General features: G+C 39.9%; 2 protein-coding genes across 5 annotated transcripts in view; one reads left to right on the top strand and one right to left on the bottom strand.

The window, feature by feature from the left end:
• The window catches only part of FGF14 (fibroblast growth factor 14), a 581,132-nt gene extending 579,243 nt beyond the window's left edge, over positions 1-1,889 (top strand). For all 3 annotated transcript variants that reach the window (XM_060079933.1, XM_060079930.1, XM_060079932.1), the window contains one exon: positions 1,753-1,889. In XM_060079933.1, coding sequence (XP_059935916.1) covers positions 1,753-1,889 — 137 coding nt within the window. The remainder of the gene's footprint in view (positions 1-1,752) is intronic.
• A 1,968-nt stretch (positions 1,890-3,857) lies between these two features.
• ITGBL1 (integrin subunit beta like 1) overlaps positions 3,858-25,099 on the bottom strand; it is a 206,057-nt gene continuing 184,815 nt past the window's right edge. Inside the window, exons 9-11 of one of the 2 annotated variants that reach the window (XM_060079597.1) lie at positions 17,280-17,426; positions 10,163-10,294; positions 3,858-9,204 (exon numbers count right to left, since the gene is read on the bottom strand). In XM_060079597.1, the coding sequence (XP_059935580.1) occupies positions 9,113-9,204; positions 10,163-10,294; positions 17,280-17,426 (371 nt within the window). In that variant the 3' untranslated portion in view covers positions 3,858-9,112. The remainder of the gene's footprint in view (positions 9,205-10,162; positions 10,295-17,279; positions 17,427-25,099) is intronic. The other variant, XM_060079598.1, reaches the window with a different exon arrangement.

The following is a 25,099-nucleotide window of genomic DNA, read 5'->3' as shown; positions in this document are numbered from 1 at the left end:
AAAATGAGAATAAAAATAAGAAATTAGAGGGTTTCTCTGTTCTTCCAAAATAACGTATCCATGATTTGGCGTTACCACTTCAAGTGAACTTTGAGACCGTCAGATATTCAAATGCGAGTGAAAAAAATTTAAAAACTAAGCCCATAGCAACTCTACAAAACTCAGGCAAAATCTGGAAATCAGCTATTTAGTATATCCAGCAGGAAATATCTGAGACCCTAAAGATATGGGGTAGTAATATCACTCTGCATTTTATTAATACACTGAACTGTTGTGTGTATATGTGTTTGTTGTGTGTTTATGTATACATGAAGAAGAGAGAAATAGAATTTTCAAAAAACTAGCAGACAGAAGTACTCTAAAGACAATTAAGGGGGTATTATAAAGACAGGTTATCACATAGTGTAATTGATAAGGAAAATTAATTTCAAACTTTCAAAACCCATACAGGATGTAAATTATATCATTGGAATTGTTAGGGCAAATTAGATTCTTGATGAATTTTTGGTGCTCTGGGGTATTCATATTTCTTACACAACTTCACTGTGTAGACGATCAAGATTAGCACTCTGATGCTGTGGTCGCCTAACTAAATGCCTAGTGGGAGTGAGGGACTGGAAAATGTGTCAAGGATATGGATTAATCTCTTAATCCTTTTCACGTGCTAAGTCCTTTATTATAGGTCTGATACACATGTGCTTTCAAGTCTGTGTGCTGCTGAAAGATCTCACGATGCATTTGCAAAAGGTGAAATCCTACCACCTTGAACATGGAGAATGCATCTAGTGGTTCATCCTAACAAAGCTTAAGTTCTCTTCATAAAATGTAGGCTTTCAAAACCCTAAAAAGCAGGTTCGGCAGCTCTAATTCGCTTGTACTTCTGAGGGCAGATGATTTTAACTCAGTTTTCCCCAAGCATCAGTCACCCTGAAATCTCCTTTCCCAGGATTCCCTGGAATCATTTTCAAAAAAGCCACATGAACTATTGTGATTAATGATGTCACCAGATCAATTCCCCAGAGCTTCCTCAGACGTCATTCCCACTTGCCCTCTTGCCATTCTGTACTTCTGCCTTATATGACATCAATTACAGATTTTCATGATTATACCTGAAAATGAGGCATAAAAAATATAAAACACCCCATGCTTGCCTTCAATTATTTAAGGGTCTCTTTGCATGATTTCGGGAGAGGAAATCTAAACAATGATCTCCAGAAGACCTTGGCTTAAGGAAAGTGAGTTGTTTGTATTGTTCTTATGGCTTTGAAGCTGACAGTAGTGTGATTATATTGCCTTTGAAGCACTTGAGAGAAAAATTATTTAATGACCTAGGGGTGTAAATACCTAGAATGGAAAAGATGAGTGAGAATGAGTTCCACGTGTTGACAGCGTGCAGTGGAAGGAAAGTCTTTTTTCTCGCTGAACAAAGAGAATTAGGTTAAATGCTTGCCATTCTCACATAGTTCCTGTGGTGTGTGTGTGTGTGTGTGTAGCCACATCCCCTATTTAAACCTTCTCTCCTAGACAAAAATGCAGGTGCCCCCAGGTGCGTATTTTGGATACACAAACCAGAAAATGCAAAGGAAGTAATATTTTCTGTTTGGGGGCTGGATTTTACTGCTTTAAAACAGGAATTCCCTCTTGATGGGGTTACTTGACTTCAGGGGAAACGGGACTGGGCCAACGGCTGAGGTCTGTGCGTGAAGCTAACCAGGTAACGGCTCCTTTTCCTCCCGCCCTCCCCGTCACTAGTTGCCATGTACCGAGAACCATCTTTGCATGACGTCGGAGAAACGGTCCCAAAAGCTGGGGTGACGCCGAGTAAAAGCACAAGCGCATCTGCAATCATGAATGGAGGCAAACCAGTCAACAAAAGTAAGACGACATAGCCAGATCCTCACAGGTGTTGTGACTGACTCGCCCTGAGCACCGTTGAGTGATTTATCCTGGCCACACCCTCCTGTTCCGGGGCCCAGGAGCAGCTGGCAGTAAGCAGACGCTTGCTCCCCGCTGGCTCGAACTTCTTGGTTGCAAGTGGATAAACCTCAACGTGTTGTGCCCTCACAACAAGAAGACACCTGGATAACCAGCTCAACTCAGACCATGGAATGCCCTACCAGATATGGAATGCCTTTTTAATATCTTTTCTGTGACTGTGACACTTCACGTGAATGACCTACTTCACAAGTCCACTCGATACCTTGCCTGCTGACAGCTACCCATATTCCTTTTTGAGTCCCGTTTCGGCAAATTCCATGTGTTTAAGTTCGATTTTGTAGCACACAGATACTCTTGAGTAATTTCTAGTTAGATGCTGTAAACCTGTGCTATTATGGAGTTCTCTTCTTCCCGTTTTTACAGGGCTGCTGGCTCCACTGTCTGTGACCTTTTGCAGGGATTGTGTTCCTCTCAATCTTAACTGTAGCGATTGGCTTAGTTGGGAGAGCGATCAGGGAAACAGAAAGCCTTCTAAACCTATTATGACACATTGCATCTATAAAGATTAAGAGTGTTGTCTCTGGCTCACACTACTGATGAAACACACATATACGCTCTGTCCAGTAGCAGATACTGTGCTCCCAAGGCTGCGTGGCCGGGCTGAGAAACGGGGTCAAACGCAGTCATGGGAAGTGCTCTATGATCTGGGTTTGACATCCCCCTTAGTTCCTTTGTGTGTGTGTGTGTTTTATACATATCACAAGCTTACTGGTAATGGTAACATTTGCCTTGCCCAGCGAGCAAGACCCACTGGTTTTTGAGAAAGTGGGTCCAAAGAACTCTGTAGGCCTTGTAGGCCTGATTAAGGTTCATTTTCATCTATGAATCCTCATTATTTGGAAAAAAGGAAAAAAAATCAATAATTACAACCTACAAGAATTGTGTTACCTAAATCCATTTCAGATAGAATCCTTCCTGTTTTTAATGAACCAAACTTAATGCCATCCCCGGTTTGGGCTGCATTCCACTCATACTCAGCAGAGCATGGGCAAGGCGGCTGTTGTGTTCTTTTCTGCAGCAGCAATGCAAACGTTAGTTATAAATTAGACTTTAATATTTTTGGTGTTTAACAAGTTTTTAAACTGGACATATTAGGAAAAAAAATATTTTTTTTAGCTCAGCATGCTGAGTCAGGTACTGTGTAATTCACCAGTCCATACCTCTGACTCAGCTTCTCGGGCCCCTGTGGCCCAATGGCTGAGTTAGAGGTGCCTTGCCATGATCTCAGAATGCAGTCTGTTGAATTATTCTAGATTAAAACTAAAGGCAAACCAACACGTTCAAACATCAGGTTTTCGGTCTGATTTTTTTTTTTTTTTTTTTTTGCTTTTCTTTGATCTTGCTTTCTTAACTTCCTTTGGAATTTAATACTGCTGAATTCTGAGCTTAGGGAAGACAACGACTAAGAAAGTCCATGAATAGTTGACTCCACAGTGAAGAAACCATGCAAAATGTTCAATATTGGATATAAATAGTTTCAAAATGTTTGATACTAAGCTGTTTGGAAATATATTTGTTAACTCTGTGTATACTTAATAAATTTCAATGTTTTCTCCTCAGAAGAGTTAACTGAGACCAAACTGAACCTCATTTATAGAAAACTATACGTGGGATCAATGTACTGGCCTCTTGTTATTATTTCCATGTGGAAGGATGACCCAGTCGCCATTTTCTCCCATCTGCATTGTATTTACTGGGAAATTATTTTGTCACTGCTTTCCTAAGTCTCCATGACAGCCCTTGCCCAGCATTTAAAAATTTTGGCCTGCTTAGCTGATTAAAGATTTACTATCAATTTAACTGTTTATGCTTATTTCATTTTCGTATTGAATTCCACTTTAATAAATAAAATGTTAGCATAACGTTTGAGTAGATTTATTGTCGATAGTGCTAAAGTACAAATACAACAAATGATTCTTTTGACTTCTCTTGATTTCTTGTTACACCATTTTAAAGCCTATTATTTTTAACAGGCTAAGTTAAAATACATTAGATGAATTTCATTAACCAATTGTTTAGGGAAGACATATATTCCGTAATATGTGGCAACTTGAAATTCCAATTAGATGGACTTACCCTACTGTGCACAGGCACACACACACACACATCAAACAACCCCACCTGTATGTTTTTTGGTAATCAGCCCTACTTGCTGGTTTCTTTTTCCCCTGTAAGCTTGTTTATTGGTTAAAATTATGACAAGATTTATTTTTGTAAGTGACTGAGATTTCAGTAAATGTGTATCTCTGTTTTGTTTTTTACATGAGTTATCTATAAGGGCATTTATCCCTATGAATGGATGTCAAAACACTTTCTTCTAATATATGTTTAGATGTATTGCAGAGGGGTCCTTGTTATTTGTGATTTAGTTAGATCATTTCCTCTGTGTCTGGTCTGACCTGTTGCATGGAACGAGGACAGCACTGATGAACTGCATGTTGTAGGACCTGTGTATCAAGAACCATTGGTGTGTATTAATCTACATACAAAGAGTTTGTCTGCATTGTACAGTTTCTGTGTTGAATATCATTTGTTGTATTCATAAATACAACATATTGAATAAAATATTTATATGATGGCATATTCAAAAACATTGAACAACTTTATGTAATGAAATGGCATTGCATCGCCCACAGATATAGAGAAATGTCATGTGAATAAGTTTGGTAAACCCATTTTCCCCCTTTACCGTGCCAAAGAAAATTTTAGCTCTTTCATGATACCTCTCTTGCTATTTTTCCAGGATAAGACTCCACCATTTTCTCCCCTCAAAAATTGTTTGCTGTTTTAAGTAAGTGCAATCTGTCACCTTTGGTGTTCTGTACAGTAAATCTGATGGAATTCATTTGTATTTAGAGACCACCACGTGTTCTGTACCTCCATGTACATATGTCGATCTTATCAACTCTTTCCAATATCACATTCCTTTTGCATCCATATCTGGTGTGAGAGGGTTATGTCTACTGATTTGTTATGGTAGCTGTTTCACTCATTCCTCAACAATGCTCTGGAATGTTCATTGTTTTGATAGTTCAGGTGACATCATTTTATTTTCCTATAAGTTTGCTTTCTAAAATATTTTGCTACAACTTTACTTGGAAAAATTATAGAAGAGATGCAAATGGTTCAGCCTATATAAAGAGTAAAATGGAACTGAGCATCATGTCATTACAAATCTTGGAGAATTTAGAGATTCGGGCTCTAAATGTTCCCTTGCCCTGAGTGTTTGGGTTAAGGGCTGGCTTCAAGATGGGCCCACAAGACTCCTGCTGCAGTCCGTCTAATTGTTTGCCTCTTGGAGAGTAAGAAGACTTTATCACACCTGGCCAGTTGCTTAATGAACGCCTAAAGCACTAAAACAGTCCACTGTTTTCAGGATGACCAACATCAGATTTGGTTCTTTTTTAAAAAACAACAAGAAAAAAACTTCTTTCTTTTTAAGTTAGACATGTATCACTTCATTTAAAGTTTTCTCCCTAATATTAGAGTGACAACATTTGAAGGAGAAACCAGAGTGACTAAGAAATCCATTTTAGAAGGAATTGAAAATCATTAAAAATTTTCAATGTTATTTCAGAACAAGACTATATCCAGGGCAAGCTTTTGAGTTAAACGCAGGCATATCAAACTCCAGGTGTGAATAGTATTACTTTGGAGTAAAATACATTTCATAGTGTAGCTTTCTTAGCTTACAAAGTGGCACGCAGGGCCTGTTGACTCTCTCGAATACTGAGTAGGGTTTCAAAGGTTTGATAGTGAATCCGCAAACAAAGGCTGAGCTATGTTTTTGTTTTTTCCTGGTTTTCTCTATCATTTGGTCTAATTCCCATGTTGTGTTTGCATTTGAGGTCGTGGAGGCCATTCCTTCCAATGCGCAGTAGGAATCTTGATTAGCTCAGAGTCCAGGAAGACAACAGGATATAGTGGTTCTCTTAGGTCTTAGGACGTTAGTAGAATCTTATTAAAAAGTCCTTTATGGAAGAATTCCTCAGTGATGGTTAGCCAAGCAAGCAGGGTTTGTGCCAACACCATCTGCAAACGTGTCGCATCTTTCCCAGTTGACGTTAATCCCACCATAACTGCCGACCAACTTGAACAAGCCAACAAAATTTGCATATTTTCCCTCCACCTATTACAAGTTTGTTCTTGCCCTGCCTTTTTTTTTGAAGAGGGAGTTTTTATCTTAGTAATGGAATCAAAAGTCAAAGTACAAAATTACATTTAAGAAGGGTAGAATCTATGTCTTTACATGTAACTATGTTTATTTTTCTCCAACTTAAAACATGTAAATTAAATCACTTCTTAATAGATCTATTGATGTTTCATTGCTAGAGACAAAATCACACATAAAAACACGCACAAGAACTGTTATAGAAGACAGACGGAGGTAAAAAGAAAATATTTCTGTTTTAAAAGAAAAATATTCATTAGAGGTTAGGTACCATGTGACTTATGCTATAATTCAGTTTTGGTTCAATAATTCATGGCTAAATGAACCACAGAATATAGAGGACTATAATAGATTTTGTCAAAAAATTTGGACAAATCACATTCTGAACTTTATAATAAAGTAATTTCTCCATATTTAAACTTCTTAAAAAGCATAAATGCTGATAACATTTTTCTTACACGAAAATATAAAAAGAGCAGCATTCTTGTTGCAGGGATAACAAATATAGAGAATGATAAGAAAAATAAGACACACCTAGGGTAACGTGATGAGACAGGAAACTAAGGGTCATACCAGTAGAGCAGGATGGCAAACTACTGCTCAGCTGCAAGCCAAATACAGCTTGCAATCTGTTTCTTATGGCCCAGGAGCTCAGAATGAGGTTTTTATTTTTATTTTTTCCATTTTAAAGTATTAAACATGAACAGACAAGAATCTTCTAAAGAGATGTATGTGACCCACAGTCTAAAATATTTACTATCTGGTCCTTTATAGAAAGCAGGGTTCTGCAAGAGGGGAAACTGAAAGTCATTTGTATTATGATAGCTGGGTAAGGTAATGAATTCCAATGTTTGTGCATCATCACATAAGGCATCAAAATTGCAAATGAACAATGAGAACAGATTTGTTTGAGGCTTAAAGTGTTTAGATAGAGAAGAGGAAAGAGTACAATCTGTATTATTTCTTGACTGCTTATAGTCCCCTCATTTTACAAAAACTGATATATCAATTGACATACTTAATAATAGAGATACAATTTACATGGTTGCATTCCTTAATCTCAGGATAGGGATGACAATTTTATAAATCTCTTCAAGTATGAGAACACTATTAGTACTATAAAAATCAGCATCAGTTAAATTTTCTCTTAAATAATTTTCAATATCAAATTTTTAAGTAACTCAGCAGATACATAGTTTCCTTATCTTTGGTGATTTGACTTAGAAAAGTCCAAGCCACGACTCTAGAATATTTACATCATCAAGTAAAATTTCCAAGCAAAAATTTTCATCTTAAACAATATGGAAATGATTTTGTTACATTATTCTAGGATTTTACAAAATATAAATCACATTTAGAAAAAAAGTGGGGTTTTTATTAGCTCTAAATAATTAAAGGTTGACTAAACTAATGTGTATAAGTAGACTTAACTGTAAATATGTAAGGGAAGTCCAAATTATTGTACATTTTCATAATGCAATGTGAATTTCATACAGAGCAGAATTTCACCATTAAGAAAATAAACATTTTGTTCTTATTATTGAGTGAATATTTGTAATTTCTATTTCAGCCATTTCTGGATTTTTTAAAAAATCCTCTGAGCTTTTCAGACTTTTTATTATAGTATCTCTTCTTGATTTCTTTGCATGTCCCTACTTTTCCAGTAAGTCATGTATCCTTGTAAATAAGAATCTTTTGAGAAGTGAATGTATATTTCAGGCCCATCATATATCTAACTATATGTTGTCTTTTTAAAAGGCAAGTTACCATGGAGTAAACAGTAAAAAAATCTTATTTCTTGTATATGTAACTCTTGCCCAGTTTTTAAAAATGTTCTAGAAACAGAAAATAGATACCCCTGAATAAAAATTCATTTTTCGGGTTAATCCTCAGTAGGCAAATATATACTGACACAGAATATAAGCAACTTATGTCACCATTTATTAAAAATGTCGAATTTTGCATTTTTCATATCTTCCTTAATCTTAAGAGTCTTTTTTTGGGTGAGTTTATTTTTAATTTTTTTCAAAGATTTTTTTTTTGATGTGGACCATTTGTAAAGTGTTTACTGAATTTGTTACAATATTGCTTCTGTTTTATGTTTTTGGTTTTTGTTTTTGTTTTTGTTTTTTGGCCGCGAGGCACGTGGGATCTTAGCTCCCCGACCAGGGATTGAACCTGGACCCCCTGCATTGGAAGGCGAAGTCTTAACCACTGGACCACCAGGGAAGTCCCTTGTGTGAATTTAAAGTGGGACTAGACAAATGACAAATGACTTAATGGCTAAAATGACCAGTTTTGTTTTTTTTTTCAAAAGCACTGGTTATGTAGTTTCTGCCTACTCCCCTAGCCCATGTGTGTTTGTATACCACATACCTCATGTCTCCACATGGAAATACTGGCAAAATATGGTCAATAGATTTATGTGAGGATATATCTTTTCCTTAGACTCCAATATGGTCTTTCTTGTATAGGGGTATGCATTTCTAACAACGATGTAACTCAATGTTTCTCAGCTCAGGCACCATTGATACTTGAAGTCAGATAATTCTTTGCTGTGGTAGGTTGTCCTGCACCAGAGGATGTTTGCAGCATCCCTGGCCTCCACCCACTAGATGCCCACAGCACGCCCTCCCACCCCACCCAGTGAGACAATGAAAACTGTCTGTAGATATTGCCAAATGTCTTCTGGGTGGTAAACTTGCCCTGTTGAGAACCACTGATGTAAATTAAGGTAGAAAAAAATCTTTCTGGCGTTATTTACATCAGAATTTGCTTAACTCATTTTTAATGGGTACCCAGATTTCACTGAGGCATTCAGAAATAGAAAAACATACAGTGGTCTGTTTGACCTGTCCTAGTGCTGATTATATATGGTTCCCTCTGCATTTATATGTTTTAATGGCCTAGAAAAAGGAGAATCCAGTTCTCTGCCATGTATTGTTAAGGATATTCTGTGCCGAGCCAGATTTCACATGCATTTCCGTTCCATCCATCCCAGCATTCACAGTTTCCACAGCTACAGATTCCATTCCCTGCAATAAAGTACACAGGGGAGTCATTATCATGATCGAAAGTCACCAAGTTAAAATATGTTATTCTAAACCACAGCAGTTCATAATCAAGACCATTTTATTCATCCTCTGCAGTTTTCTTATTCTGTTCTGTAGCCATCTTATCATTATCTCATTTAGCAGCTATGGGAAATGTGATTTTTCACATAATTAATGGCATCTGCTTGATGCCACCATCTGTGTATCATCTAATAGTGACCATCCTGTGTCACTCCAGGTGGCTTCCATGTCATAATTTTGTTTTCCTGTAGAGAGCAAGTTATGTCTGACTTATGAATAAATGCTAAAAACCATAAAGTCCCCTGACATAGAATGAGGTAAGCTGAGGAATCAGCTAGAAAAGGAGCCTTGTGACAGAGGGACGGACAGACAGTGAATGTCTAGCTTAATGACATACACAAGCATTCATCTTTTACCTTCAACTAGAAACAAGGAGAACCAACATAACATGTCTCTCTTTCCCCTGTAACTTGTTCAAGCAGATGTATTTTATAACCAATTATCAGGATTCAATAACTTGGGACAACAGTAGCTATGACACTGCTAAGTCTCCCTCATCCCCCCAACACACACACACCCCACTCCCTGCAGCCAACCAATACATCAACCATCTTTGAATTAGTGGTACCTGGGTCCTGTTTAAAATAATACTCCATTCCCTACACCAGGCTCAAAGTAAAATGGTTGTCAGGACGATTATTTTCTCTTTTCAACATATAACTGCATATGTGTGAGTTGAGGGCATGGTTACTTTTGTCCGCTAAGGCCCACTCCCCTTCTGTGGTGACTTCCTGTGAATAGTGGGTCTTGATTACGCGGACGCTCTCCTGCCCAGCTGTCTACGGCAGTACATGGTGGGTATCATCTGTCTTTATTGCCAACTGTGACATAGAACAGTTAGGGTAGGTTGATACTGCACCTGTGCAAATGAGACCATCATGTTTGTCGCAGTCCCTGTCGTCACAGTCGCAGAATTCTCCCGAAATATACCATTCTTCGGCAGAACAAATGCACTTCCCACAGTGACAAGAACCTGAAATCACAAAGGGCACTACTTGCTGTCACCACAAGGTTTCCGTCTAGAACAGAAAATCATCAGTGCAGCGACAACAGACCTCTAATAACCTATCCTCCAAAGGGAAAAGTTTATTGAATAGCCTGTCGCTCAGAGGGGAGCCTGACTCACTGTAATTCGTAAAGGTTATCCAGGAAAGGCTTCATTATGGATCTAGACAGTTGCAATTAGCCTTGAGCAAATGTTCCATGGCCCAGCCTGGTTGAAATGTCAGTGTGAGCAGAATGTGGTTGATTCTTATAGATGGCCTTCCAAAAAAGGTATTCAAAAATAGATGTTTTTTTCTGCTTTTTCTTCTGAATTGAATCATGCTTTAAAGGTGCTTGTTTTTTTAAAGGAATTGAATAGCAAGTTCTATTAAGTGGGGATGCATTTATTAATAAAAGAAATACTAAATTATTGTGCTTACAATTCTGGATTTTTGTTTACATGATTTTCTTAAAATAGGGACGTGCCTGTATATTGGGTAGCTCTTTAAAGTGATAAAAATACACACATAATAACTCATGTATATTCAACTTATCAGATTTCATTCTCAGGATTTCCTGCCATAATCAAGGATAGCTCTAATTCCCCCAAAATGTCCATCTTTTATGAGGCTCTAGGTCCAACCACCTTTTCCATTACTTTACACATCCCCTCTTTTTAATTAATTATTTAATTAATGTCACTAATTTAAAAATTCCTCTAGTTATTAAAAACATTTTGCTTTGCTGAGAAATAATTTTATTAATTATTTAAATATGTTTAAAAGAAGACAAAATATATGGATTAAATGGTGTCACAAAGGGAAGAAAGCTCTCACAGTCTAAATGTCTTCATCTGATGGCCTATAAAACCCCATGTGGCAAAATTACGTCTACAACCACAGTAAAGACACCTTTAAAATTTAAAGGAAAACACATAAAAAGGACTTTCCCTTCCTTCTATTTCCTTGGATGGGTTAGTCTTTCCAAGCATGTTTTCCTTTTACTAAAAGATGCTTATCACTAAATTGTTCTGGTCAAAAATCACCTTAAGAGATTGTGAAGTAGAAAAAAGTACTTTGACCTATTTAACAAAATTCCTGACTCGGTAAGTTCAAAATATAGTCGGAGAGGGGCAGGAATCAATCATTAGTGCCTCTAGGAAGCACAGTGCTTAAAAAATGAGTTAACAAACTGAGTAAAGTGGCTAGAGAAAAGGATTTCCTCATACCATGGAATCAGGAAAGGATCTGTATAAATGTATCTCAAGCATTAAGCACTATGTAGTATTTCATCTCATGGAAATGACTATCTGCATTTTAGTGGCAAAAATCCCCAATGGCCAAGTTAAACCTTCCACATTCCTTGTCATGTGGAAAGTAAGGGAGTACTAGTTATGTGCTCAGAGCTGGGTTTACATTTGTTAAGTCCTTGCTTAAGCACAGCATGATTTCATTTAGTCTTGACTTGCTTTCCCGAGGGTCTTGGTTGATTTGCATTCTCTTGAGTAAAATCTAGACAACTTCCAGTTCTGATGAGTGACTGACAGCCTGATGGTTGCTTAGGAACCAGTGAGCGAGGCCTTCCGGCTCAGTCTGTGAGGAAGGCTGGCTCCTTCTTGGTCTCATTCAGGTACAGTGTTACCTTATTTTAGAAATTTATCCTAGTTTTAAAGATTTCTTTCAAATTTCTAGGCATGGGAGTGTTCACCATTCAACTGCTCACTTAGTAAATGGTTAGCAATATATCTGCAAAAAAAAAAAACCCAAAACAAAAAAACAACTTGGGACATTTCATTGACTTTTCGTTGAAATTTCCTCAGAAAGCACCATATTTCGTGCTTTATTTCCATGAGTAATTACTGGAAGAATTGGATTGTTTTCAGTTGTTTCTAAAATAGTATTTCCTTTGCATTCCAAAATTATTTCTACAAAGCAGCAGAAGTAAATGACTTTATTTGTCCATGATATTCACATCTTATGCCTAGGATATTTTTTTGTATTTTGTCACAATTCATGAAAAGATCTCACATTTCATTTTTAAACTTAACCTCTGGCCTTGGAACTATTTTAATTACTGCTCTTGCTTTTGGAACGCTTAGCTTCAGTCTATAGCAAAGTATTTTCCTAAAACTGGTAAGCTCAGCTGAAGTTAATATGGTATCATGGATAGACCATTTGACAAATTCCAGTTCCAAAAGTCTACTAGTCGCTGAAAAAGTGAAAAATGGGGACTGATTTTTGTATGTGCTATGAAAAAGTAGCTTTTCTCAGTCAGCGTTTTCCCCAGCTGTGTTGTTCTCTCTTGTTTGTGCCTCTCAGAGGTAGGAAATTCTTTTGCTTGTGAAACTAGGACTAGCATGTAATACTAACACACTGTGATCATTGTTAGGACCTCTTATAGCAGCGCCTTCGTTGTAAAGTGCTCTGTTTTCATCAGTAATGGGGGGTCAAACTGCCCATCTCTAGAAAGGGAAAAACTGATGCAAAGGATTCTGTCAGTCAGACACAGGCCACATGACTGCCAAGAGGGGAGCAATTGTTCAGCTCAGCTGGCCAGGCTCCACTCACACCCATGAGACCCAGTCCAGCTATAGGGAGAAGCTGGCTCATCTTGGCAGGATCTTTAGGGTAGTAAGTTCACGACCACAATATCACTGACCCATTTATTGTCTTTCTTAGTATAAGGACCCTAAAGAGTGCTCTGATCTCCCTTCTGTGCTTCTCACAGGCTTCCATTCCTCAGGAATCAGCCACATTTTCTCATTTGTCTTCAGAGCATCCTTAGGACACAAGAAGGGGAAAGAAATGAAATTCTTCTGCCTTCAAAGATGAGAAAATGAGAGTACATCAGTTAACTTAAGATTCCTACCTGATTCAATCTGCTCTTGTACCTACCTACCTGTGATGCCTCTCCCAGGGGAAAAAAAACAAAAACAAAAAAACACTTTCATATAGTTTCAAAAAATGAGTCATGTGTCCTACAGATCTGCCCCGACAGCCATATCGGGTGAGGCAACTAGAGCATGGGGTAAAGACTGGTTTTTGAACCATGACTTTCACCCTTTCTTTTTTCCAGAGATGGAGAACGGGTCAGACGGAGGGGAGGGATAGGTGGTGGAGGTACCGTGGACTTAATCTGGATGACGCATTACTCGAGTATCAATGTAAGAGTGTAAGGGGTCATTGAGTGACATGCAGTTAGAATCATTGTCACACAACAGCATCTTTAAGGATATCAGAGTGGATCACCTAGATCTGGGTTGAAGTTATCAGGGTAAGAAGGTTATTGTGTATTCTTGGATCCAAATAAATAAATCCCCAAACAAACAAACAAACAGCCTATAAATTATATCACATATTCCGCAAAGGTAGCTAGGTTTAGGGGAGACCTGGCTCTGAGATCATCTCTGGTTATTCCCGCAAACAACCGAGTATAAGGGCGAGGCACCTTTGTTAGCTGCCCCATTAACAGAGTCGGACTTTCTTTTTCGTCCATCAAGCCTGAAAAAATGCTGCAACCCGACATCCCAGCAGGCAGATTTCACTATTGTACTAACTCTTCCATCTGTTATGAAGATCACGACAATGTATATCTTGTTTTAAATTTTTCTATGGAGTGATTTATTGTCTTGGCTATAAATTTGTAAAGAAATAAAATGCTATTTCTTCATCGTCTCCTGAGGTGGCAGCTTTATTCACAGCTCCTGGGGAGCACACATTTCAGCCTCGTTTTTTTCTGCTGGAAACAGCCGGCTCTAGGCTGCTAAGTGCTGTGCCCTGGGAATCTCAGGCCCACTGCTTGCACCTGCCCCGTGATCGAAGAAAGAAAAAGACTTGATTTCCTTTGTGAAAATCGGGGTGAGGGGTTTTCATTTACAAATTTGAGGACAAAGTACATGGCATTCTGGCAAGTCCATGAGATGTAGCCAGAAATACATGGCCCCAGTTTAAATAACTCCGAAGGGATTCCCTTCTCTGCCACCATATTGAAGACTCTTAGCCTATGGCCCCAGTTTACATAACTTGGAAGGGATTTCTCTTCTCTGCCACCATGTTGAAGACCCTTAGTCTATGGCTCCAGTTTAAATACCTTGGAAGGGATTTCCTTCTCTGCCACCATGTTGAAGACCCTTAGTCTATGGCCCCAGTTTAAATAACTTGGAAGGGATTTCCTTCTCTGCCACCATGTTGAAGACCCTTAGTCTATGGCCCCAGTTTACATAACTTGGAAGGGATTTCTCTTCTCTGCCACCATGCTGAAGACCCTTAGTCTGTTTCATGAGCTGCTTTTCTTGTGGTTCTTGGGGTGGGGGTTGGATGGTGCCCTCTATGGGGACAAGGATAACTTCTGCATCCCCACTATTCTTTGAAAGACACAGGTCCACCATCTCACTTGTAGCACTTTCTTGCTCTATAGTCCAGCATGGATTCTTCCAGAATAGGAAGAAAAGAAAGGAGCCCACAGCCAGCTGCTGCCAACACTAGGCATGCCAGCATCATCACTAACAGCAATCTCAAAATGTACAGCCTCGAGGTAGGTTTTACATTTCCTTCTGAGTTTAAAACTCTCTACCCGTTGAAGGATAAACAAATAGTTTAGACAAATATGCTGTCAACTCTTCATTGATACAAGGATATATTTCCCACCATCCAAAGCAAACAATTTGAAAAGGCATTAACTAGAGAGATTTTCTTGTTCTGTTTTGTTTCATTTTGAGGAAATGCCTTTGGGCCAATATTTAGTCAACCTATTTTTTTCTTTTTCTTTTTTTTTTTTTTTTTTACATTTTCTACATTTATGAGGCTAAAAAATGAGTCACTCTCCTAAGAATGTAATGACTTTAATAAGAATTTTTATTTCTTGAAAAGGGACAACTCCTCCTTTGGAATGAAATTCAGTTTGGGCAATGACAGAGTGCTATTCACTAGTCCAGTGAACATGGTTTTGTGTTTTCTTCCAGCACCCGCAACTGGACATAACTTAGCCAAGACCTGCTTACGGACACTGTTAATGATGTGATAGTGTGTCTAGTAAACAGACACACACACAATTGATGGTTTTTAAAATAAATATAAACAAGCACACAAATTTTTTAATATGAATGGGTTTCTTCATTCAGTAGAGTTTATACGGAAAGCTAATATCCTTATTCTAAGGATAATGCCATTATGGAAAACCAACTAAAAGTACCTAAACTTTGTGATATTGTGTTTGGACCTATGCTCAAAAAAATCCAATCAGACAAATTAGTCATTCTCAGTACTCTTTTCTACCCTCCATTCTGATCTGATAGCATTTTTTTCTTCTTTCCTGTTTCATCCTTGAAGGTTAATTCCATCCCTACCTCCTTCCTTGTTTTCTTTATTAATCTCTTCCTCCTCAGTTCCTTCCCTTTGTCTTCCTTTTAACCTCTCCTTCTTCCTTTTTGGTTCTCCCAACAGAGCCTGAACCCCAAACAAAGTGTTTCCAGGAGCTGAGGCCCCCCTGAGAACCAAACTGGTACAAGATTTGTTCGGGATTTGGAATTAGATTGAATTTAATGGGAGAACAAACTGGGTTCACAGTGATTGCTTTAATCTCCTTTGAAAGCCACCTGACTGCTGTAACTGCATTAGGTTGAGGGCATGGCCTCCTTGCCTGAACAATGAAAACACGAGCCTCAAATACAGGATTCCTGGAAACGAAGAACATTGTTTTCTATTGAAATGATCACGCTCGTATCAATTTTCAGCCTTCCTCCCGGCACCCTATGTGGTCACAGCATCCATCAGATTTTATCTTTGCAATTGTGTCAAGAAGCCCCCTTCAACCTGACAGCATCAGCCTTGAGAGGAAGCAACAGCCACTGTTTAGGGGCACATCTCTGAGGGCTCCTCCATTGGTATTCAGAGATTCCCTTTCTTCCCTGTGTCTTCTTCAGAAAGATATTTACCTGCTAATCCTGCCCCAGGGTAGGTGTTTGAAGGTAAATGCAACTTCAGCTAGAGCTTTGCCCTGTCTGAAAGGGGCCGGGGGTGGGGGGGCATCATCTGTTCTGCAAGGAGGCTAGTGAGCTGAAGAAGAGAGCTGGGAAGCTCCAGGACATCTAGTTCCCTGCAGGGCAGCTCCCGAAAATTTAGTGAGAATCCGTGCACTTCCAGAATCTTCGTAGGTGTTTTCCTAGCCACTAGCAAAGAGGAACGTGACAGCCTCCTAGATGGGCCCACAGGCACTGTGAGAGCAGGATTTTAAAGTCTCTTGGAGAATTTATACAGAAGCATCAACATCAAGATAGTTACAATTCAATCTATTAATTAGTATTCTTTCTCTGCTCAGGAAAAAAAACCCTGTTCTGCCCTTTTTGGGGGTGGGGGGAAGGGGCACTGGTGGGGTGGCTTTTCTTCTAGAATCTGCTCCTGTGGTAAATGTTTGATTGAGTTAGTGGCTCCTATTCAATCAACTTATCCTTTTGCCTTTTTGGCCCATTCAGTGCCCAGTCTATCTTGTTGGTTTTCTTTATACAATCGTCAATTCTTTTTATTCAGCAGTGACGTTGAACATAGCAAGTGCCCAGGGATCTTTTCACATGAAACCTGCCTCATGCAATTCATTTTCTCAGGCCCTGAACTTCATTTGGCAACTTTTTTTTTAATTTAAAAAATTATTTTATCTCTGGCATTTTCATTTATAGTGGCATTTATTTAGATCCACACACGCAGAGGTGTGTGCATGTGAGCTATAGTCCCTGGAGCTTTAGATAAACCCATGTTTCTATCACAAGTTCATTTACAACTAAAGAAAGCAGCACACAGGTATATTTGAGGCTCTCCTTTTGATAATAATTTCCATTATCGTTTGAATGGGAGAAATTCCAAGCTTAAAGTCTGGTCCGGGCAGAGGACAGAGGGGTCTGCGTTCAGCAGAGTGCAGTCTGCAGAAGCTGGTTGTACCTGTTGCCGTGTAAACCACGTGTCAGAACAGGGATTCTGTCCAGAGCTGCAGCGGACACTCACCCTTCCCCGAGCACAGTACGCCATCTGCCGATTCGCACAGACTCCTGCTCTGTTCCTCCGTCAGGTTACACTTCCGCGGGTGCTGGCAGAGCTTCCCGAACCATCCTCGCCCGCAAACGCAGCGACCGCAGGAACACGTGCCGTGGCCTGCGAGGCAACCACAGGGTGGGGTGAGAGGACTAGATGGGCAGAGAGCCAGCCGAGTCACAGTCTTTAGGAAAGAAATATGTAAACCAGAGTAGCTCTTTTCCTATCAAGCCAACACACTTTCTCCTCACGCACAGTCTGGCATGTGAGTGTTTAAAAGAACTTCGCAACAGAGTTCTCGCTGAAAACAATCCTCTGGAATATCGCATCAGAGATGGTTTCAAGAGAGAAGAGAAAGCTTGAAACAATTTTAAATGGATTGTGACCATCCTTTCTTGATACACAATACTTCTCCATTTGCATTTTTTTTTTTTTTTTTTGCGGTACACGGGCCTCTCACTGTTGTGGCCTCTCATGTTGCGGGGCACAGGCTCCGGACGCACAGGCTCAGCGGCCATGGCTCACGGGCCCAGCGGCTCCGCGGCATGTGGGATCTTCCCAGATTGGGGCACGAACCCGTGTCCCCTGCATCAGCAGGCGGGCTCTCAACCACTGCGCCACCAGGGAAGCCCCCCATTTGCATTTTTATCAGGATGGAGTCTTCAGGCTTTTCCTCACTGTGCACGCCCTGACACCCAAACCAATTTGCACGGCTAGTCATGTCACCACTGCCTGCCCCATTTATTGATTACTCTCCTATCACTTACAAATAAAAACCAAAGGTTCACCTCCAGACAAATGGCATCTGGTATATTACGCTCTCCCTGCACTCCTCTGCTTGCTAATAAGAACAGACATAAGTGTAAGTAATGGTGTCTCCCTATTGCTGTACAGAAGTTAAAAACAGCACGAGGCTTAGACTCATATCTTTTCCTCCCTTCTGTTTCTGTCATTGGCTCCTGGTTTGGCGATGTTTTCTTTGGTGTGTACGCAACATTATATCTGTGACGCTTATACACTGGCATATACATCTGACTACTCTCTGGCCACCAACACTCCGTTCAGTTGCATCATCTTCCATGTTAATTTCTCTTTCTTCCCATCAATGCTCTATTCTTTTTCTATACGTGCATTACCTTGCAGCCAGATCTCTCCAAAGAGAACAAACAGAAGAGCTATTTGTTTGGCAAAATTTTACTAATTACTATGAACAGAGCATTTTGCTAGGCACCAGGGGATGCAAAATCAAATATGATGGGTATGGTGGTCCCTGCCTTACCTGCAGGGATATATGAAATCGTCATTCAGACTGCTCAACCCCACTGGACCTTTTGAGACCATTCTGCCTTGACCATTTGCTCTGGCGGGATCTTCACTAGTAAATTTCTCCCATCTGCCTCTTCCTACACTCCTTTCTGCACAAGGAGGGACTGGTGGCCAATATTTAATTGTTCGCAATTCATTGTTAAGATTAAAACACCTAAGTACTCATGACCCAAGTGATAGTTCTCTGTAACACGTGACCATCTGGAAGTGAATGGAAAGCAAATGGGAGGCAAACTTAAAAGACACCTGGATGAACAGACCTATTTCTGCCGACCTCTTTTTGTCCATATGCTGATTTATTGAACTGCATCTCATCACAGCCCTCTGGAAGATTTTTCTAATATCCCCAAGTGGAATTCATCTTCCCCTCCTCTGAATTTCTATACTATCTTATTTTTTACCTCTTGTGTAACATTTTTATCTTCTACCTCATAATATGCAGTTATGTATCAGATAGACCCATTACTTGACTGAATTCTCTGATGGTAGGAATCACTCCTGATCCATCACTATAGTCTTCAGAGTGCCAAGCATTGCCTTAGACATAGTGGATCCTCAAAAAACACTTGTAGAGTAAGGTTATTTTTCAACAAAATCCCCTTCTTATTTTTTCCCACAAATCCCAACTGACAACCATAAACTGAATACAGGACATGTTTACAGGTCATCTGGTTAATAAACTGTCCTTCAAAGTCAACAGACTGTTCTTAGATGGCTCTGTTTTATTTCTATGGCCTTAGAGTGGAATGAAGTTAGCAAATCTGTGTAAGAGTTATATACTCAATGAATTGTTATGAAAACTGATTCTATCTTGATTTCTCCAATAAAACAAAAGTCCACTTAAAGTGAAGCCTACTTTAGAAGTTCAAAACAAGTTATCCAAGTTATCCACCTTTGGAGGCAGATAATGTGTGATACAAAAGGAAGAAGGAGAAGGAGGAGGAGGAAGAGAAAGAGAGCTTTTTAGCTTCAATACCATCCAGCTATGGACTTTTCAAATGTTTATGCTTCTTACGAGCCCTGGGTTAGTAAGAATTACCATCATTTGACATAATTGGAATAATTTAATCTCTATGGCAGAGAAAGACATTCTGCCTTTGATTTAGGATCTCATTGAGAATGATTAAATGACGTCTCACCACAAGTAATTTAATATAAAATTTATATGCAAGGAAATAGGAGATTGTTTTTCACTTATTACCTCATTTATCACATCCTTCCACAAAGTTAAGTTGGCATCTAGCCCAGACAATGGTCAAAATGAATTGGTATTTAAATGTTTTGCTTTGCTATTTACATGACTTCTCTTTACTTAAATAATGTTTTTTAAAGCTTTCAATAATATCTTCTTTATAAACTCTAATAATTTAGTCATCCACTCAAGAACTTTTTATTATGTACTAGGCATTTTACTAGCTTTACTCTCATGGGCTTATAGGCTACCAGGGGAGAAAACAAATAACAACGAGGAAACAAATACACTTGAGCTATGGAAGAATTAAGGAGGGTGTTGGTAGATTCAGCAGAGAGAACATTATTAACTGGAGTGGCCAGCTCTCTGACACCCAGCAGCTGAGAAAGAGCCAGATAGCTAACGTTCTGGAAAAGCTAATGAAGATTCTCGGAATAAGAAAGAGCATCACATGTTATAGGCAGTGAAAAAAAGGCCAATGTATTTGAAGAGTAATGAGTAAGAAAAAATGAAAAAATAATAAAGTTGGAGAAATATTTAGGAATGAGAACATAGAAAATTATCTGTTCTTGGTAAGGCATCTACATTTTATTCCAGGAGGAAGGGGAAATCATAGAAAGGTGTTATGCGAGAGAGGGATGTGTTTTAATTTATGGTTTGCAAATTCATTTTGGCAACTGGATGGGAGAAATTAAGGTGTGTTGGGAGGAAGTGAGGATGGGGAAAGTGAGAGAGAGTATTGCAGAGTCCAAGTGAAAGGTGATGCAGGCTTCAAGCAGGGTGGTGGTAGTGCAAATGGGGAGAAGTGGCTGGAGATCTACCTTTATGGGGGTACCCATGGAAGTTGCTGCTGGATTGTACGTGGCAGGTGAGAGAAAGAAAGGACTAGTTTTCTGACTCAAGAAATCCTGTGAATAACGATGCTATCTAATAGATATGGAAGCTGCAGGAGGAAGAGGTTGAGGGCAGAAAATCAGTTCCATTTTGAACCTTGTGTGTCTGAGATACTCTTAAGACAACCAAGGAGAGGCCAAGTAAGCAGCTGACACAAACCTGGCATTTGAGGATAGGTTGGAGCTAGGTCTGTATGTGTTGGAGTTTCCAAAAGGAGATGGCATTTAAAGCTTTAGAAGTGAATGAGCCCACCTAGGGAGAAATAAGTCTTGAGAAACTCCAATATTTAGGGTAGGGTAGAGGGGAGAAGCCAGACAAGTAGCGTCATCCAGTCAAGAAGAAGAAAAATGAGATGACTATGTTGTCTTGTAAGATGACAAGGAGCATATTCCATAAAGCAGGCCTATTGAGTAGAATGGTTCTGAAAATTGGAGTTAACAAAAAAAAGACCATAAAGGTCATAAGGGTAGTTTCAGTCAACTTTTGCCAGACCAACCCTACTAAGTTGTCTCTTAGGCCTATGAGTGGAACATCCAGGGGTAGCAGAACTGGGAGAATCATCTATAAACACCATTCAGTGAGAACAACATCTCTGCTTGGTGGTAGAATCCACAGTGAGGTTACCTGTGTATAATAAGTATATGATAGATCATTCAAGAATGAACCTGTAGAGAGAACCAGCCTAATGAATCATTCGAAGTCCACTAAATCTGCCTTCACATGACTTCCCAACTCTTCATACAGGTGAGCAATTTTCCATTCAATTTTCATTTCCAGTGCCATTCATCCTCTCCCAGACACTTACCTCCTGGCATATGGCACTCCCCTCGAGCAACAGAAATTTTTCTTCCTATTCTCTTCCCTTCCCCCACACCAAATTATTCACCAAGAATGCTCTGGATAGGTGTTGTCCAATGTAGTAATCACTAGTCGATGTGACTATTTACATTTATTAACATTCAGTAAAATTTAAAATTCAGTTTCTCAGTTGCACTAGTCACATTTCAAGTGTTCAACAGCCATATGTGGCCAGTGGCTACTGTACTGAATAAGGCAGATGTGGAACATTCTTATCATCTTTGAAAATTCTATTGAACAGTGATGCTCTAGACAATGACATTTCCAATGAATCCATGGGCTCCGAGACACACTTCCTCAATACACTGCAGTGATGGTTCTCAATTATGAAACTGACACATAAAGGTATCTAATTGCATCAGATACTGCATATTGCCTGCCCAATACTCTTTTCCCCTTGTTAATACTAGGGGAAGCCTCATTTTTTTCAGAGAGGTGATAATAGTTCATCTGGAAAATATTTGATTACTCAGGCTCCTTTTGACCTAAAAGTGCCCCTAGGACTTAGCTCTAATAAGTGAGATATAAGAGAAAATCTCTTGGGTGAGGTTTCCAGGAAAGCTATTGTCTTCCAAAGAAAATGGGACAGACTCAGCTAGCATGTTATCCTTTGCCCTTTGTCCTATTTTCCCTTTTTTCTTTCCTGGAAGATGAGCACAATGGGAGATTTTCAAGAAGTGTGACCACAAAAGTTATACTCGAAGGGCAGAGAGGAAATAAAGAGAGAAGGTGTGTGGGACTTTGACGGCTCTCAGGTAGTTACCTCACCATCCATCCATCCCTGAAGTGACAATCTGCAGGCTTGTAGCTGAACACGGTCCTAACTGGTTGTGTGGTGAGGCCATTCAGGATGGCTGCGCCCCTGCTCTCTGTACATCCCCTGCTCGACCAGTCCCTGCTTCACTCACTTGACCACCCAATCCTCTTAATTATAGGCTTAATAAACATACTGTTTATGTACTTGCCCCTTGCCCCAGCCACTGGTTTCCCTGGTAGCTGATGAGCCAACCTGACATCAGTTCCCCCCATAAATGGTAACCTCCTCCTCCCTGGAGTAGCAAAGATTGCTGCCATGTCCTGCTCTCTACCATAAATGGTGTGGTGTCACTCCAGGACCTTTTGCTGCAGACTTATAAGATCCCCTGCCCGGTAAATGACTGATGTCTCTTTCTTCAGTCTCCAGGTTGGGCAACTATAAAGTTTATAGGCCTGCAGGGTGCATCCCAACACTGGTACACTTACAAACTCAGGAAAGAGGTTTGTGATTTTAAGAGGTAATTTGGAGATAACCACACTGCTACCCACATTGTCCAGCTAAGAAAGGCGTGGCCTGAGTGAGTGGTCTGAACCTTCCTCAGTGTGAGAATTCCAGCAATGCCTGGGAAGGGGGTAGTGGTCACTGCACTCATACTCTCAGGCTGCCTGATCTTCTTCAAATTGCAGCTACAAACCAAAGAACTCCCTGAAGAGATGAAATGTGAACTGACTGTATAATTAAGAGGTGGCTCTTCATTATCCCTTCTTGTTTCTTAAATTGTACTCATAGTCTCATTTCAGGAGCAGAGAGGACAAAGCAGAGAAAAGCAATAACAAGTCCACTTCTTAGTCTCACCCTGGGTATATGGAGTACAGGAGGGAGATCTCTGGTTTAGCTTATATTAATTCAAAACAATTAAACACACATGAGCCAACATGTAGATATATTTTCCTTATGAAATCTTAAAATCAAGTACCCTAAAAATGAATACATCTTAGGGACTACCTCTCTGGACGAAGTGTGTTTTTCTTTCAGTAGTGACATCTGATTTTAAAAATCCATGCAGTTGTAGGTCACATAAAATTTTTATTGTTAATAGGGATGTTTTGAGAAGATCCACATGTGGTCTATGATCATTGAACATGACTTACCAGTAAGTAAGTGAGGCATGGTCTTACTTCCTATTGACTTTCTCTTTGACAGTCCCTGCCATGACCCTCATTTTCAGGTTGTAATTTTGGTGCAATCAAAACTGAACTGCTTAAAATTATGTAATTGCTTACATTCACCTTCAAGTACACTTGCTAATTTATCCCAGCCTCACAGAATTGGTTTAATCACTTTCAGTGTTATTGTTGAGAAGGTGGATAAACATCATTGGCTTAGTTCTCATGAGCCCACTGATTAGGTAGGTTTACAGTTATTTTTGGTTTTACTTATTCCTTGTTTTCTAAAGTGCTCAGGGAGTCCCTGCTTTGGAGCCAGGGACCCGCATTTTGATCTCTGGCCACACATTAGATACGTGCTTCTTGTCCGTCCCTCCAGGTGGAAGGCCACAGACACTATGGCTCGGTGTCTGGCAGTGAACTGAGAATATTACCCCAATTTGTGATGTCAATTTTGTTCTCAGAAGCTACACCAGAGGGGTGATGTTAATGTGTTTCACACACTCCTCGTAGTGAGATTCGTCCCCCACTGGCTGCCACATCATGGGGAGACCAAATGCTTTAAACAAAGTAGCTGCCATTCCTTCATCAAGGCACAGAACTGCTGATTCGTATGATGCCAACTTCCTTCCAAAACATTCTGTAGCTGGTGAATCAAGAAATCTAAAACAGATGTATTTTTTGTCCTGTTTTGGAGATGGACACTTCAATGAACTCCATATTGCACAGATGTTGAGGCTTCTCTGGCTTAGAAGTCTTATGCCCCATAGGAGCCCAAAATCTCTTCTCATTATTCCTTAAGCATAGCTTCCAGAAAACCCGCAAGGGACATGCCTGGTGGCAGAGTCACAGCACTCATGGAAGCCAAAAACAATGGCATTCCCATAAGACATTCACAGTTCATTCACAACCCTTCCTAATCTAGTTGAAATGTATCGATCATAGTTCACATTACCATGAGCAACGTTGCCTGGTAACATTGGCATCTACCATCTTCATCTGTTTCCAGGGAGCTGGAGTGGGGAGGTTAACAGAGGGTCAGAGTCTCTTGCAGCAAAGTAAAGGGTTTCATTAGCCTGTTGTCCATATTATTTCTAATACTGTCTCCAGTACATCCAAGTTTTTCCATCTTTACCGTCCTCCATCTAGCTAAACCACATTCATCTCTCACTAGGACGCATCTCCTAAATCCACGTTCACCCACCAACCCCACAAATACACACTCCTCCCAGCAATCCAAACTTCACCCGGCAGCCAGCGGTACTTTTTTTTTTTTTTTTTTTTTTTTTTTGCGGTATGCGGGCCTCTCACTGTTGTGGCCTCCCCCGTTGCGGAGCACAGGCTCCGGACGCGCAGGCTCCGGATGCGCAGGCTCAGCGGCCATGGCTCACGGGCCCAGCCGCTCCGCGGCATATGGGATCCTCCCAGACCGGGGCACGAACCCGCATCCCCTGCATCGGCAGGCGGACTCTCAACCACTTGCGCCACCAGGGAGGCCCCAGAGGTACTTTTTAAACAGAGTGATAACGCTGTTGTCTTGTGTAAACCCCTTGTATGGCTTCCGATCATCGCTTGAGTAAAGCCCCAAATCATTAACACA

Source organism: Mesoplodon densirostris, chromosome 17 (assembly GCF_025265405.1).
Source record: "Mesoplodon densirostris isolate mMesDen1 chromosome 17, mMesDen1 primary haplotype, whole genome shotgun sequence".
NCBI lineage: Eukaryota > Metazoa > Chordata > Mammalia > Artiodactyla > Ziphiidae > Mesoplodon > Mesoplodon densirostris.
This window is presented reverse-complemented; position numbering and strand designations above follow the sequence as displayed.